Here is a 16,956-nt window from a genome sequence, read left to right as displayed (position 1 = left end):
TCGCTACACTCGCATTAACATCTGCTAACCATGTGTATGTGACCAATAAAATTTGGTTTGATTTGATTGTGGCCTGTGGAATGTTGTCCCACTCCTCTTCAATGGCTGTGCGAAGTTACTGGATATTGGCGGGAACTGGAACACGCTGTCGTACACGTCAATCCAGAGCATCCCAAACATGCTCAATGGGTGATATGTCTGGTGAGTATGCAGGCCATGGAAGAACTGGGACATTTTCAGCTTCCAGGAATTGTGTACAGATCCTTGCGACATGGGTGATGGCGGCAGATGAATGGCACGACAATAGGCATCAGGATCTCGTCACGGTATCTCTGTGCATTCAAATTGCCATCGATAAAATGCAGTTGTGTTCTTTGTCTATAGCTTATGCCTGTCGATACCATAACCCCCCTCCCGTCACCATGGGGCACTTTTTTCACAATGTTGACATCAGTAAACCGCTCGCCCACACAACTCCATACACTGTCTGCAATCTGCCTTGTACAATTGAAACTGGGATTCATCCGTGAAGAGCACACTTCTCCAGCATGCAAGTGGCCATCGAAGATTAACATTTTCCCACATTTTCAGGCCAAGACCCTGGTGAGGACGATGAGCAAACAGATGAGGTTCCTGAGACGGTTTCTGACAGTTTGTGCAGAAATTCTTCGGTTGTACAACCCTACAGTTTCATCAGCTGTCCGGGTGGCTGGTCTCAGATAATCCCGCAGGTGAAGAAGCCGGATGTGGAGGTCCTGTGCTGGCGTGGTTACACGTGGTCTGCGGTTGTGAGACCGGTTCGAATAAATGCCAAATTCTCAAAAACTATGTTGGAGGCTTATGGTAGATAAATGAACATTAAATTCTCTGGCAAGAGCTCTGGTGGACATTCATGCAGTCTGTGGCATTGTGTTGTGTGACAAAACTGCACATTTTAGAGTGGCCTTTTATTATCCCCAGCACAAGGTGCACCTGTGTAATGATCATGCTGTTTAATCAGCTTCTTGATATGCCACACCTGTCAGGTGGATGGATTTTCTTGACAAAGGAGAAATGCTCACTAACAGGGATGTATGGAACATTCCGGGGATATTTTATTTCAGCTCATGAAACATGGGACAAACACTTGTTGCATTTATATTTTTGTTTAGTGTGCATTGTTGTTATCTGTAAGCATTGCAGGCAACTCTATTTTTGATTTTCAGTTATCATTCTGGTAGAAAACAATTCCAGTTGGGACAGGCATAGTCTCATATTGGAAGTATATTTGGTAATGTTTTTACTTCAATTATTTCATTTTTTTGCTTCTGCTTCCTCTCCTTTTCTTTCCCATGGTCTCGTGGCTGAGGCAAAATAACACTTTTCTAATTGGAGTTGACAGGATGTTAACAAGTGACAATGGTGTTAAATGACTTTCTGCAAAAGCTCCTTGAAACCGAGTTTGGTGCTGGGAATAGGTCAGAGGTGAGTTGGGCTGTGAAACCGATTTGAATTATGATCATTACAGTCTGGGAGCGTTGCAGGTGAAGAGCTTTGTGTCATCTCTGTAAGAATTCCCAAATCTCTAGTGCATTCAAGTACATGATAGCGCTGCTTACAGAGGGTGACACAGTTTGAACAGAGAATTGCACATTGTTCCTCACTGTGAAGCCAAGTACATGTTTGTGTTACTAAAGATAGCAGATACAGTAGATACTGCCCCTTTGCAGTGAAAGGGACATTGTCCTGTGTAGGGTGCAGCTTTCGGGTTGGGACGTTAAACGGAAGTCCTGACACTCTGTGGTCACTAAAGATCCCGTGGCACTTATCGTAAGAGTAGGGGTGTTAACCCCGGTGTCCTGGCTAAAATGTACAATCTGGCCCTCATACCATCATGGCCAGCTAATCACCAACAGCTTTCAGTTGGCTCATTCATCCCCTCCCCTCTCCCTTGCAACTCTTCACCACGTCGTTGCTCTAAAAGAGAATGTGTTCTCAGTCAACTTACTTCGTAAAATATGGGTTAAATAATTTTAATAAATAAAAAATACAGTAGAGTTTTGTCTACTGTTTTGCAAAAAAAGTGTTTCGCATTTGCATTTAGTGTGTAAACAATGAGAAATTACTCACGTAGATCCCAGTTTTGCTCACGTAGATCCCAGTTTTGCTCACGTAGATCCCAGTTTTGCTCACGTAGATCCCAGTTTTGCTCACGTAGATCCCAGTTTCCTTCACAGTGTTCAAGCAATCGAGAAAAACTGTAAGAGGACTTCCCCTTTGAAACCCTCTACTAATATGCAGTCAGTCATTGACATGGAGTATTTTGGATCTTTCATAGCCAAACCTCAGTGGATTCAGACCATGAGAGACACAGCCCTGGCCATAGAGGAGAGGCTTCACTGGGAGTGCAGGGCCAACGGGAAGCCCAAACCCTCCTACAACTGGCTGAAAAATGGCCAAGTGCTGATCACTGAGGTAAACCCCACCTTCCCATCCATCTCTCATGAGTTCTTTGTCCGTCTTACAGAAATGAAGGCGCTAGCACACTGAACATTTCACAATCGAATCCAACTTTTAGGAGTATAAGCAATATCCAGGCACCTTCCTTACATTGAAACATTGCTTTGCACCTGTGACATGGGTGTGCATGGAGAGAGATATTGCGTGTGTGTGAGAGAAAGATAGCGTATCAGACTCTCGACAAGCTGCTCCATTTCAAGAGAACAGGCAAACACTCTCCATTATTCATAGCCCATGTTCAAGCTTCTGCGGATTGAGTTAGTCTACTGTGAAAAGTACACGGTAGCAAACCGAACTTAATCCCCCAGAGAAGTGCATCTAGATATTTCTAGCGCATGCATTTTTCTACCACTTTGTTATTGTTTACATTAGCTGGATATTTTGTTTAATTTCACTCCTTACCAAAACCCTCCTAATGGTTATTTTTACTGTGATAAATGTGTTTTATTATGTTCATATGACCTTAACATTTACTTGTACTCCACATGCTACTTGTGTCTGTGCCTCGTCAGGAGAGGGTCTACGTTGACAATGGGGTCCTGTTGATCTCGTCTTTGAACCTGTCTGATGCCGGGATGTACCAGTGTGTGGCTGAGAATAAATATGGTGTCATCTATTTCAGCACTGAGCTCATGGTCTTAGGTATGGTGGCTTTTATCCATTTCTTAAACATTGTGTGACTGTCCAACAAATCAAAAAGGTCATATTACTGTTCTTTGAAAGGTTAGAAGGATTCGATAATAATGGGGTCAATAATAATGTTTTTTACATTTCCTGTGTCCCTTCAGCCTCTTCTCCAGACTTCACTGGTAACCTGCTCAGAGCCCTGCTTAAAGCCAAGGCCGGCACCATAGTGACTCTAGAGTGTAAGCCCCAAGCCTACCCCACCGCTAGCATCCTGTGGAAGAAAGGCAACCAACCCATCCACACCAATGACAGGTAACGTCTTACAGTACATTCTATATATGGTTCGATTCCCCCTTTCTTCTCCACCCATATTAGTGTTTCAAATTACATTGATCAGACGATGATCTGTTCCTAATTTATTTTAGCCTTATTTAGACAAGTACAAGAAGATACTGATTTCTGCAAGAAAGGATGTATTTCTCAATTGGTAATTTTTCTTTGGTAGTACATACAACCTCCAAAAGGATAAAGACCTTGTAGTTGTTTTTTCAAGAAGGAAGAGCTTACATAAAAATAATCTCTACTTATATAATTTGAAATCATATCAAGAAAATATCTAAATGTCAATGACTTGCTATTAGTTTCATAACTGATTGTGTACACTAAAAATGTTGAAATAGAATGTTCAGAATAACAGACACAATTCAAGGTCAATGGGTTAGAATTTACCCACTGGGCACAGACGTCAATTCATTGTCTATTCCACGTTGGTTCAATGTAATTTCATTGAAATGATGTGGAAACAAAATTGATTCAACCAGTTTTTAACCAGTGGGTAGATTTATTTCAAAGAATTTTAGGCACTGGTGCCCACTGGTGTTGATAGGATTAACACATGACAAGTTGAATGTAAACAGGGTCATGTTCATTTGGCAAGAAAACAGACAAACTCATTTTTGTTTTCCATTACAGAACATTTTTAAAAGTTTTCCGTTCAATGCCTTAATGAAAATGACCCAGTGTAGAGGACATGAGTCAGGCTTATGGTATCCCGGTGAGGTAGCCCTGCCTGGGAGAATAACAAAGCACCCTTTAATGGTTCAAACAGCCGACCAATCAGTCTGTTACCAGCGCTTAGCAAACTTTTTGTTCTACCAAATACAATGTTATTTTGCAGAAAACAAATTAACAACATACTTTCAGCATGCTTATTTGAAAGGGCACTCAACATGCTCGGCACTGACACAAATGACTGATGATTGGCTGAAACATGCATGTCAATCTCTTCTGGCTCAAAGTTGGGTAGAGAGTGACTGCATTGCTATTGGTCTTTGTGCGAGATGTTGATGTGTTGAAGGTCGCGAACTGTCTGCTTAAACAGTTTGGACATTCATCTGTACCACACAAGATATGGAACCAGAGGTCTTTTCACAGTCTTCAGGTCTAGCATAGAAGCTTGGAAACACACAGTATTAAATAGAGCCATAACTACATGTAACTCTCTGCCACCCCAGGTAACTCAAACTAGCAATAAAATAAGATTTTTTAAAAACAGATAAAAGAACACCATACGGCACGACGGGGACTTTGAATAGACACACAGACATTTTGATGTATTTTGGACTGTATTTTGCATTGTATTATGTATTGTATTACGTAGTGATATGTAATGCGAGGTTGTCTCGCCTGGCTATCTTGAGATGAATGCACTAGCTGTGGGTCGCTCTGGATGGGAGCATCTGCTAAATTACTAAATTGTGATGTACATGTAGTGTTTTGTATATTATGTATTTTATTTGTTGTGTTTTGATTTCTGTTTGGACCCCCATAAGAGTAGCCGCTGCCTTGGCAGCAGCTAATTGGGGATCCTAATAAATACTACTAATACTAGTGCCAGCCTCGGCCCCTGATGGAATTTCCTATTCGACTAACAGTTAAGACGGTTTCTCCCGTGGGAGACTGGGGTTCAGATTCTACCCGTGTCACCAGCTTCTCCATCTACCCCCACAGAATCACTCTCTCTCCAGATGGAACTTTGAGAATCACTAATATGACCAAGTATGATGCAGGCAGCTACACCTGCTTTGCCAGAAACCGATTTGGGACCTCCAGCACCACTGGAAGACTCCTCATCACAGGTAAGGTGTTGCATTACACAGTAGTTTAGCCCTAACCAACCTACACTCTGTCTAACTAAGGGTTACCAAAGGTAAGAGCTAAGCTAGCTCTTCTCTGATACTGAGCTCAGATTTGAGGGCAGAAAACATTACCAGATTCATGGTTTGCATCCCACAGTTTTTTTTTGTCATGGGAATTTCATTGCGTTGAGCTGTGTTCCCTACTGTAGAGTACACCCTACTGTACATTTTGCAGTAGGTATAATAATGCATTGGAAAGGTGTTTGTGAAACTACTTGATCTTTGTATACTTGGATGCAGCCAACCAATTGACTCAAACAAATGAAATGCCCCTGAGCCGAAATAACAAAGTTGTTATAGGGGTTGGGCTTGTGCAACGTAATTTTTTGTCTCATAGGAATCTTTTTTTGTCTTACAAGAATGATATACATAATGAGGTGAAAGCTTTAGTCTCTATTTATCCATTGATGCAAATATATCCCCTGTCTGATTCCCAGTTCATCCACTAGAGAGCAGTAGGAGATCACATGACATCTCTTGGCCACTTGAAACCAGTTGTGTCTGGTTTGGGTAGTGAGTCACTGTTCCAAAATGTCTGAACAGATTTTCAAGCATGACATATTATAATGACCATAGGAATCAGGCCTTTCAAGTTATTGGGTTAATGTTTTAAAATAAAACACAGACAGGTGAGAAAACGTCTAACTATTTTCCCATTCACTTTTCCTATTGTATATTAGTGAGATAGATCAACGGCGCATGTGGAGGATGCACACAAAGGAAATGTGGATAGATAAGGAAATGCATTGCTTTATATTGACCATCAGGGTATACCCTTTCCATGCATACTAAATGTTTTCACTTTTGGTGACTTGATCTGCATAGCATACTCTATGAATATGACTATAGCTCATGATTTATGGCCTTTATGGAGGTGTGGTGGGGGGTGGAGGTAATCACATTTCCAGCAGTACAATTTGAGTTCAATATCCAAAAAGACAAGGGCTGTAGCATTCAAATGATATGTCAATTTCAATTTTAGAACAAAAATAAATATGGGGGGATACCCCCTACACTCGCCGGGCCCTGAACAGGGCCAAAAGAACAACCCCTCAGAGGTTAACAGGTGAGCCGAATGGTAACTGTCCAATAATTTGGCTGCCAAACACTGCATTTATTTTTAAACCGTACTGTGGTAGTTGCATTTTCTGAGGATTTATTCAGAGAATAGATATATAGAGACTCATGAGACATCTTTTACATATCATTGTTCATGCCGAGGCTCCAAATACAATCCCTGCAATAGTGATACATTTTTTATCCCTTCATTCTTTCTTTTGTGATTTATTGATTTTATTTAGCAAGATAGAGCAAGGTTTTAATTAATTGCCCTGACTTTTGATGCACAGCGGCCTCCGACAAACAATGGCTGTAGTTGTTGCAACTCAGTGTGCCCTTATTGTGTGGTCAGCAGGTGCTGTGTGTGTGTAAGCATGTGTGTCTGTGGGTTAACTCATCTCGTGGATAACAGTCCCACCACCTCGAAGTATCAATCACCTCTCTGCTTTTTTATCGGATTTATCTGGGTATTGTAATTGCTTTCAGGATTACAAAAGATTATTCCAGTCATGTCAGCAAACAGTATCAGCTCTTATTAGTAACAAGCCTGTTTAATAACCCTTTACTTGGCTAATCTGTTGTAATACTTCCATAATTCTGGCCTGAATACTGTAAGACTTTTTGCTTTACATAACCTGTCTGTTTATGACAGCAAGTGTAACATTTCCACTATCCATAATTACCTTGTTTCAGGGTTGGGTAGCTTACTTTCTAAATGTAATCTATTACAGTTACTAGTTACCTGTCCAAAATTGTAATCAGTAACGTAACTTTTGGATTACCAAAACTCAGTAACGTAATATGATTACATTCAGTTACTTTTAGATTACTTTCCCCGTAGGAGGCATTAGAAGAAGACAAAATTGTATGTTACTAATTGAACTATTGCAGGATAAATCAATGTAGCTGGCCATATATGGATGTTACATTTTACTTTATTGGGTTGGTTATGTAGGCTTCTTCTAACCCATCGCTATCTACTACATAATAATAATACGATTAAATTATATCTTTACATTAAAAACCAAAGTCAACTGTTTTTTATGTAGGCTGGGATCTGCACTATGTAGCTGTTGCAAGAGTGCATTTTTCACTGGCTGTCCACTGGTTTCAAAAACAGTTTATACTTCTTGAATTCAACCATTATTGGTTTAAATACACATTTAGATTCGTGAACAGCCATCCACAACACCCACAATCCGTAAGACGCAAATAAGAGAGCAGCACTGTGATTCACATCAATGCGCTATGTAGATATCAATAATACGTGATATCTGTATCGCCGTAGACTACACCACTGCAGTCATCCTTAACTCCAAGCGTTTATTCACGTTGGATAATCTTTGGATGCCAACAGCAGTCGCACCATTGGAAGACATAGCTTGAACTGTAGCCTACAAAATACTATTCCTGCTCTATACCCGCAATCCATCAAACACATTTGGTGTGTCATCATAGTGTTCTCTGACTTGTGGTCAGACACGCTAAGGTGTAACTAACTTAAACTTGTGCCTTTTTTCAATGCTGATTTGAATGTCATTGAGAAAACAGAGAAGTGTCAATGATTTATTTTTTGCAAACATCCTTTCTGAATGTAAAAGTAATCCTTGAAGTAATTATTTAGTTTTACAAAAGTATCTGTAATCTGACTACAATATTTTTGCTGGTAACGTAACGGATTACAGTTACCGTTTAAAAAAAAATCCCATACATGTAATGGATGACATGTAATCCGTTAGTCCCCAACCCTGTTTGTTATTGAACAAGATATAGACAAACAGAATAGCTTGACTGAATAGCATTTGATCATACATTGGAATTTTCAGTATACTTCCTGAATTGACTGAAATGTAATTGACCCCATCCCTGGTGCTTTGTGCGTGGGCCTTTGTGCGTGGGATTGTTTGTACATTTTGGACAGATCCAACAAGAATTACTCAGGGGCCAGTGGACATGGAGATCATAGTGGGTGAGAGCATCGTGCTGCCCTGCCAGATCGCCTGTGACCCTGTCCTTGATGTTTTCTTCTCCTGGGCTTTCAACGGACAGCTCATCACCAAGACAGACAGGCATTTTGAGCTAGTGGGAGGGGTGAGTGACTGACACTTTCTTCTACACTATTTCTTTGAACATTTGGATATCTGGCATATCTTTCTCAATTCGGTCACATTTGTTCAACTCCAGGGTGCAGTGTCCCCTGATTTCCCCTATTTGTTTTTAGGGGAGACTTTGGCCCTGTTCAAATACTTTAAACGCACAGACTCTTCCTAACACATTGATTTCTGTAAGCAATGGCTCTATCACATACCTTTAACTTAACCAATCCAGCCATGCTGTCATTGTAAATAAGAATTAGTTCTCAATTGACTTGTCTGGTTAAGATTTAAATAAAAATCCAGCCATGTCAGATGAGTGATCCAAGCAGGCATTCTTTAAAGTATTTTTTGAGCAGGGCCTTTGGCTAGTTGTAGCTCTGGGTTGGTTACTGTGGTCAATAGCACATACCCATTATTGCGCAATATCCGTGCAAGCCAATTTGTGCTAAGTACACTGAAGCTTGAAAATTGAGAGACATGAGCTTTACTTTCATGTAAATAAGAAAGTGGCACGTTCCCATTGGCTTCTGTCTGAATCTTCCGCATGCTCGCGGGAGTTACCGGAAGTAATTAAAACACTTGTTGAGTCTCGATTTTCAAGCTTCTCTGGCACTTGCACACACTGGCTCGCACGCAAATATCAAACTAGACATTGTCTGTCTGTCTCTTAATTTGAAAAACTCAATAGCAGTCTTTGATCAGTCTTCAATCAATTGTTCCAATTGTAGTTTGTCAATAGTAGCTCAACATGATTTATTAAGTTAGCCTGATCAAAACATATTAAACTTTCTACTGCATCTTTGGTTTCAAGTACATTTTACAGTGTCTGAGTTTTTCAACCTAACATTAATCTTTTGCCTCTGTTGTATCCTCTGAGGTTTTCTATTTTGATGTTCAGCTGCAAAATGATCACTGATCAAGGTCTTGGAACAGATCTTCAACTGTATTGGATATCAGTGGGATAAAATTGCGTCATGCAGGTCCTGGACTACAAAAAAATATTACTGGATGAAATGAAACACCCACACACTCTGAGATTATACATCGGGCATATGTGTGTGTGACTGACAATTTTCTTATCACTAATGAGATTCACTCCTCAAAAATTCTATAATGTCCCCAAGTCCAAAGAGATTATCAACTAACTTGCCCGCTTCAAGGAATTAATTTCCATAATTAAACCAGATCAGCCTCGCCACTATCCCTCCACCACAGCCAAAGGAAGGGATTCCACCTTTAATTTAGCATTCGCTGCTGGCAGTCGTCTTCAGAAATGAAAATCTACAGGGCCCTATTTTTTTTTTTTAATTACAGTGGAGAAAACTGCCCGAAGACCCATAGACGTAGGAGGGGGTTACATTACAAATGCCCTTTGCTTACGCAGGTTGTTTGGGATTTCTTATGATTGCCTTTGTAGAGAACAGCTGGGGATCTGATGATCAGAAACATCCAGTTGAATCATGCCGGGAAGTACATCTGCGTGGTGGACACAGACGTGGAGAGCCTGTCAGCAGTGGCCATATTGATTGTAAAAGGTAAGAAACCCTCCTTTTCGCAGAATTACCACTCACTAATTATAACTGGAGTCAGTTCCTGTAAACACAGAGGGAGTATGGTTGAAGGCCCATTTAGTAGCACCGTTTACAGGGGAATATAGTGGTTAGCTTAATTACAGACATAGAATAGCATCATATAATTGAGCTGTTGTTGCTAGGGGGAAACGTACAACTGACACACATGAGGCATTCTTAACTATTGAGAGAGAGGCCCTTTAAGGACTACATGACACATTTATATTAAATTAATGATAAGCATTTTGCCAATGTCAGCTTAGGTTGTACATTGAGTCGTCATCAATATTATCTTACTGAATTCCATCACTTTTCTGTCACAATATCCAGTAGATGGCGGATCTGAAGGAAATAGAGTAGGCCTACCGGGCCTAAAGCGAGTTCTGTCCTGGGGCATCAATCGTCAATGTCATTTTGGGCTTACACCGTGCTCTTTGCCAAAAATGTATTCTTAGGGTAACACACAAATGTATGTACAAATGTATGTTGTACAATAGATAAATCAAGATCCATTTCAGTGTTACTGATACCTTTTAGTTCTGAAATGAAAAGGGACTTTTATTTAGAAAACTCCTTACTAATGATATTGAAAAACATTTTTATGAAGGTTGGTATGAATCATACTACAATACTCATAAATGTGTTTCATAAACTTGTTGTGAATGAAAAATACCTAAATATGTCCATACAGTGTACTGTATAAAAAATTTGACATTTTTTAATTCCCATTGTAGTGATGCCTAAAACAAAGCAAATCTAGTATGTTCATTTTAATCTCAGACTATTTTAACACCCCTGAGATTCTGACAGTATTCTCTCGGCCCTGCCAAGAAAATATAATTAACGAGATAAAGAATTGATCCTTGATTGTAGGTTCCATTAATAGGTTTTAATGAGGGCGACATATCAAAGCTTCTTATTGGAAAGAGCTAATGAGTTTTACATAGATCGATATCGTAAAAATTAAGCTGATGTTGACATTCTAAATATAATATATTTAGCATGTCTTTATTATAGAACATAGATTTACAGTACAGTGTTGAGGCTTTGAAGAACAGGTGGGTGTTGTTAAACAACATTAATACAATTAATGCACAATACGACACGACTCAAATTGTTAACGTGCGAATCACAACAACTTTTGACAGTTATTATACATTATTTGATTAAATATCAAGTCACGTTTGCAGTTCTTTATCATGTTTTTGAAGTGTTGCACTGGCAAAATGCTCTAATAATTGAAATGTTGTTTAGAATTCTGTTCAAATTCCAGCAAATGAGGAGTGTCAGTGGTCCTAGCATAAATATTAAATATCTATTTAATTCTGTGGTTCTTACTATCATTGTTCGCTGGTGGTCTATGTATTAGCTTCGGCGAACTGACACCTTCATTACAACAGGAAACAGCAGATGAGCTTTAAACATCAGCCCCTCCAATTGGTTGGATAATAAAACGAAATAATTGAAAAGGGGGTTCTCGAAGGCTACAGAGATGGTTTTCATTTTCACCTTTTAATGTAGCCCTGTGACTACTACAGTACTGTTGATGAGTGAGAGGAGGAGAATTAGAGGGGGAAATGTATAAGCCTGAAGTGGCTTCCAATTCCTTATTAATAGTGTTTTTTCCATTACAGCACATAGTGAGCTTTGGGCAAGAGACATATCTTTCTCTGTATTTTGGCTCTGGCCAATACAAGATAATATACAATAATATATAGTGCCTTCAGACAGTAGTCACACCCCTTGACTTTTTCTCACATTTTGTTGTGTTACAGCCTGAACACACAATAACCCATAATGTCAAAGTGGAATTATGTTTTTCAAAATGTTTACAAATTACTGAACAATGAAAAGCTGAAATGTCTTGAGTCAAGTATTCCACCCCTTTGTTATGGCATGCCTAAATAAGTTCAGGAGTAAATGTTGCTTAACAATCACATAATATTGGAATGAACATTAGTTATAATAAGGGTTACATGGAGAAAATCGGACCTCTCTGAAATGAAAATGGATGGCCATCCCTTCAGCAAAATATATATTTACCTTAACCATCTCTAAATGGTTGAAAAAAACAACAAGTAACCCTACCCTATACCCAAAATAATAAATAAAACAAAGAGAACATGTCTACCGTTTAGCCCCACTTCTTGGACAGGCCAGAGCCTAAGATGTGCAGTTTTAGAAACTGTTCTTCGTCTTGTAAGCATTACATAGCAATGCGTGAATTTTGATAGGACACAGGGCTGCGGGCCAGAAGGTTGTGGGTACGCAGACAACATGGGGTGTAAGATCTCCTTTATAGTAAAAGCATTGCATTGTATTTGCAGGTCGGCCTTTTATAAACATTTCATGCAACTCAACATCATTTCACATATTAGCGAAGTCTTTTTTTAATAGCACACAAATTACCAAAATTACAGGCTAAGAATTGACAGAGTGTCACGAACGTCGTAGTGAGGAGACCAAGGCGCAACGTGATTATAATACATATTCCTTTAATAAAGATGAATACTGAACAAACTATACAAAATAACAAAAACGACCGCTATAAGAAACGAGTGCAGACATGCAACATCACATAGACAATAACCCACAAAACCAAAATGGAAAATGGCAACCTAAATAGGATGCCCAATCAGAGACAACGATAAACAGCTGTCTCTGATTGGGAACCAATTTAGGCCACCATAGACCTATATTACCTAGACAATACCAAAACCCCATAGATATACAAAAACCCCTAGACAAGACTAAAATACCCATACAACCCTCGTCCCACCCTGACCTAACCAAAATAATAAAGAAAACAAAGATAACTAAGGTCAGGTCGTGACACAGAGAGATGTGTTCATCTTATCATATTTCTCCAATGCCAAATCAGTGTGTCTTGTTTGTAAAGAAACTGTCCATGTTGACAAATAATTGAATCTGAGATGTCGTTAGGAATCTGAGCATGGTATTTTCAAAAGTTAGGCCTATCTTTCCACCCCAGACAGAGTAGACCTACCGACGCAGAAAAATGTACGCTTCATCTCCTGGCTACTTCTTCCGTGGCTTAACCCAATGAGAGATGATCAGAAGTGTTTCCCTAAAAGTTGTCTGGGTTTAAACATCTATTGTACAGAAAGTGAATAGCTTAATCAATTGATAGTGACCGAATTAGATTACTTCCCAAGCAAAGCCAGCCTCTGAATGTCAAAGAAACAAAACAATTATATCCCCATATGCATCGGAGTGATGTCTTTCCCAGGTATTTTACGGCTTGTTTCTTTTTTTAACTTAACAGCCCTTCACTGACATGGAGGTAGGCTATTTAAAGTGGTGCGTGGAGGAATTGACCGACAAATCTATTGGTTATAGCAGCCTGTAGCCTAATTTCGTTTGTTTGTCAAACAGGTAGGTTTACCTCTTATTTCTTAAATAGGAAGAAATATTTAACCTTAACCACAAAAGCCCTCTTGTTGTTAGCAAAGTCTAAATAAAATATAGGCGGTTGAAATGAATTATGCCTACTCGAATTTGTCTTCTTTCTGCATCATGAGCTGTCCATTTCCAATTGTGCCACTGCTTCTGCTACAAGTTTCAGCACCACTATGTAAATGACTCCAATCTGGCTTATTGTGAGGTCAATAACTCTGATAAATACATCACGGCCAAGAAACATAATGTTTTTAATAAAAATCTATTATGGTAGTAGCAAGCTATCAAAGTTGACCTCTGGCCCTCCTCATCTTTGCACTCTCTTTCTCAAACTGAACAGAACATAGGCTATAGGCTAGTCCATGCATTTTTGGGACTAGGCCTAATCAACAACAAAAAAATCTAAAGAAACCTTTGGCACTCCTCCTAAACTGTCACCGTAGCCCTACACAGCACAGCCATTGGTTAAGCAACACACACAAAAGTACAGCCCTCCATGTGCTCGCCAGAGGTAGCCTGACTGCCATTAGGTACCGAGATGAGATCCTCAGAGCCCTTGTGAGACCATATGCTGACACATGCACATTTGTGGCCTGCTGGAGGTCATTTTGCAGGGCTCTGGCAGTGCTCCTCCTGCTCAAAGGCGGAGGTAGCGGTCCTGCTGCTGGGTTGTTGCCCTCCTACGGCCTCCTCCACGTCTCCTGATGTACTGGCCTGTCTCCTGGTAGCGCCTCCATGCTCTGGACACTACGCTGACAGACACAGCAAACCTTCTTGCCACAGCTCGCATTGATGTGCCATCCTGGATGAGCTGCACTACCTGAGCCACTTGTGTGGGTTGTAGACTCCGTCTCATGCTACCACTTGAGTGAGAGCACCGCCAGCATTCAAAAGTGACCAAAACATCAGCCAGGAAGCATAGGAACTGAGAAGTGGTCTGTGGTCACCACCTGCAGAATCACTCCTTTATTGGGGGGGTCTTGCTAATTGCCTATAATTTCCACCTTTTGTCTATTCCATTTGTACAACAGCATGTGAAATTTATTGTCAATCAGTGTTGCTTCCTAAGTGGACAGTTTGATTTCACAGAAGTGTGATTGACTTGGAGTTACATTGTGTTGTTTAAGTGTTCCCTTTATTTTTTTGAGCAGTGTATTTGATCAGAAAGAGCAGAGCAGGCCGGGGCTCAGGGTTGGAATATCCATTGCGCTGTGTAATGCAGCCTAGTTTTATCAAACTAAATCAAACTTTATTTGTCACATGCGCCGAATACAACAGTTGTAGACCTTACCGTGAAATGCTTGAAATGCGTCTTACCAGACGTAGCTTCTCTGTCCTGCCGATGCATGGAAAATTCTGCCAGCTCTATATTATCCGTGTCGTGGTTCAGCCATGACTCGGTGAAACATAAGATATTACAGTTTTTAATGTCCCCTTGGTAGGATAGTCTTGATCGTATATCATCCATTTTGTTCTCCAATGATTGCACGTTGGCCAATATAACGGCTCGTAGTGCAGTTTTACTCACTCTCCCACGAATTCTCAGAAGGCAGCCTGACCTCCGTCCCCTTTTTCTCTGTTTTTTCTTCACGCAATTGACGGGGATTTGGGCCCGTTCCCTAAAAAGCAGTATATCCTTTGCGTCAGACTCGTTACCTTCTCTAGGGTAGGGGGCAGCATTCTGAATTTTGGATGAAAAGCATGCCCAAATTAAACTGCCAGCTGCTCATCCCCAGAAGATAAGATATGCATATTATTAGTAGATTTGGATAGAAGGCACTCTGTTTGAATCATGTCTGTGAGTATAACAGAACTTATTTAGCAGGCGAAACCCCGAGGACAAACCATTCAGATGTTTTTTTTTGAGGTCACTCTCTTTTCAATGGATTTTCATTGGGAATCCAGATTTCTAAGGGACCTTCTTGCAGTTCCTACCGCTTCATTAACATTTACATTTAAGTCATTTAGCAGACGCTCTTATCCAGAGCGACTTACAAATTGGTGCATTCACCTTATGATATCCAGTGGAACAACCACTTTACAATAGTGCATCTAAATCTTTTAAGGGGGGGGGGGGGGGTTAGAAGGATTACTTTATCCTATCCTAGGTATTCCTTAAAGAGGTGGGGTTTCAGGTGTCTCCGGAAGGTGGTGATTGACTCCGCTGACCTGGCGTCGTGAGGGAGTTTGTTCCACCATTGGGGTGCCAGAGCAGCGAACAGTTTTGAATTGCGCTGAGCGGGAACTGTACTTCCTCAGAGGTAGGGAGGCGAGCAGGCCAGAGGTGGATGAACGCAGTGCCCTTGTTTGGGTGTAGGGCCTGATCAGAGCCTGAAGGTACGGAGGTGCCGTTCCCCTCACAGCTCCGTAGGCAAGCACCATGGTCTTGTAGCGGATGCGAGCTTCAACTGGAAGCCAGTGGAGAGAGCGGAGGAGCGGGGTGACGTGAGAGAACTTGGGAAGGTTGAACACCAGACGGGCTGCGGCGTTCTGGATGAGTTGTAGGGGTTTAATGGCACAGGCAGGGAGCCCAGCCAACAGCGAGTTGCAGTAATCCAGACGGGAGATGACAAGTGCCTGGATTAGGACCTGCGCCGCTTCCTGTGTGAGGCAGGGTCGTACTCTGCGAATGTTGTAGAGCATGAACCTACAGGAACGGGCCACCGCCTTGATGTTAGTTGAGAACGACAGGGTGTTGTCCAGGATCACGCCAAGGTTCTTAGCGCTCTGGGAGGAGGACACAATGGAGTTGTCAACCGTGATGGCGAGATCATGGAACGGGCAGTCCTTCCCCGGGAGGAAGAGCAGCTCCGTCTTGCCGAGGTTCAGCTTGAGGTGGTGATCCGTCATCCACACTGATATGTCTGCCAGACATGCAGAGATGCGATTCGCCACCTGGTTATCAGAAGGGGGAAAGGAGAAGATTAATTGTGTGTCGTCTGCATAGCAATGATAGGAGAGACCATGTGAGGATATGACAGAGCCAAGTGACTTGGTGTATAGCGAGAATAGGAGAGGGCCTAGAACAGAGCCCTGGGGGACACCAGTGGTGAGAGCACGTGGTGCGGAGACAGATTCTCGCCACGCCACCTGGTAGGAGCGACCTGTCAGGTAGGACGCAATCCAAGCGTGGGCCGCGCCGGAGATGCCCAACTCGGAGAGGGTGGAGAGGAGGATCTGATGGTTCACAGTATCAAAGGCAGCCGATAGGTCTAGAAGGATGAGAGCAGAGGAGAGAGAGTTAGCTTTAGCAGTGCGGAGCGCCTCCGTGACACAGAGAAGAGCAGTCTCAGTTGAATGACTAGTCTTGAAACCTGACTGATTTGGATCAAGAAGGTCATTCTGAGAGAGATAGCAGGAGAGCTGGCCAAGGACGGGACGTTCAAGAGTTTTGGAGAGAAAAGAAAGAAGGGATACTGGTCTGTAGTTGTTGACATCGGAGGGATCGAGTGTAGGTTTTTTCAGAAGGGGTGCAACTCTCGCTCT

The 16,956-nt window shown here is 41.3% G+C and overlaps 1 protein-coding gene across 1 annotated transcript in view; it reads left to right on the top strand.

Moving 5' to 3' along the window:
• LOC120059321 (contactin-3-like) overlaps window positions 1-16,956 on the top strand; it is a 70,209-nt gene that overhangs the window by 11,132 nt on the left and 42,121 nt on the right. Inside the window, exons 8-13 of the mRNA XM_039008287.1 lie at window positions 2,318-2,454; window positions 3,012-3,141; window positions 3,288-3,438; window positions 5,137-5,264; window positions 8,305-8,474; window positions 9,897-10,014. Coding sequence (XP_038864215.1) covers window positions 2,318-2,454; window positions 3,012-3,141; window positions 3,288-3,438; window positions 5,137-5,264; window positions 8,305-8,474; window positions 9,897-10,014 — 834 coding nt within the window. The remainder of the gene's footprint in view (window positions 1-2,317; window positions 2,455-3,011; window positions 3,142-3,287; window positions 3,439-5,136; window positions 5,265-8,304; window positions 8,475-9,896; window positions 10,015-16,956) is intronic.

Source organism: Salvelinus namaycush, chromosome 14 (genome assembly GCF_016432855.1).
Source record: "Salvelinus namaycush isolate Seneca chromosome 14, SaNama_1.0, whole genome shotgun sequence".
Classification (NCBI taxonomy): domain Eukaryota; kingdom Metazoa; phylum Chordata; class Actinopteri; order Salmoniformes; family Salmonidae; genus Salvelinus; species Salvelinus namaycush.
Note: the sequence above shows the minus strand (reverse complement) of the source record. Positions and strands in the feature narration are given on the sequence as shown.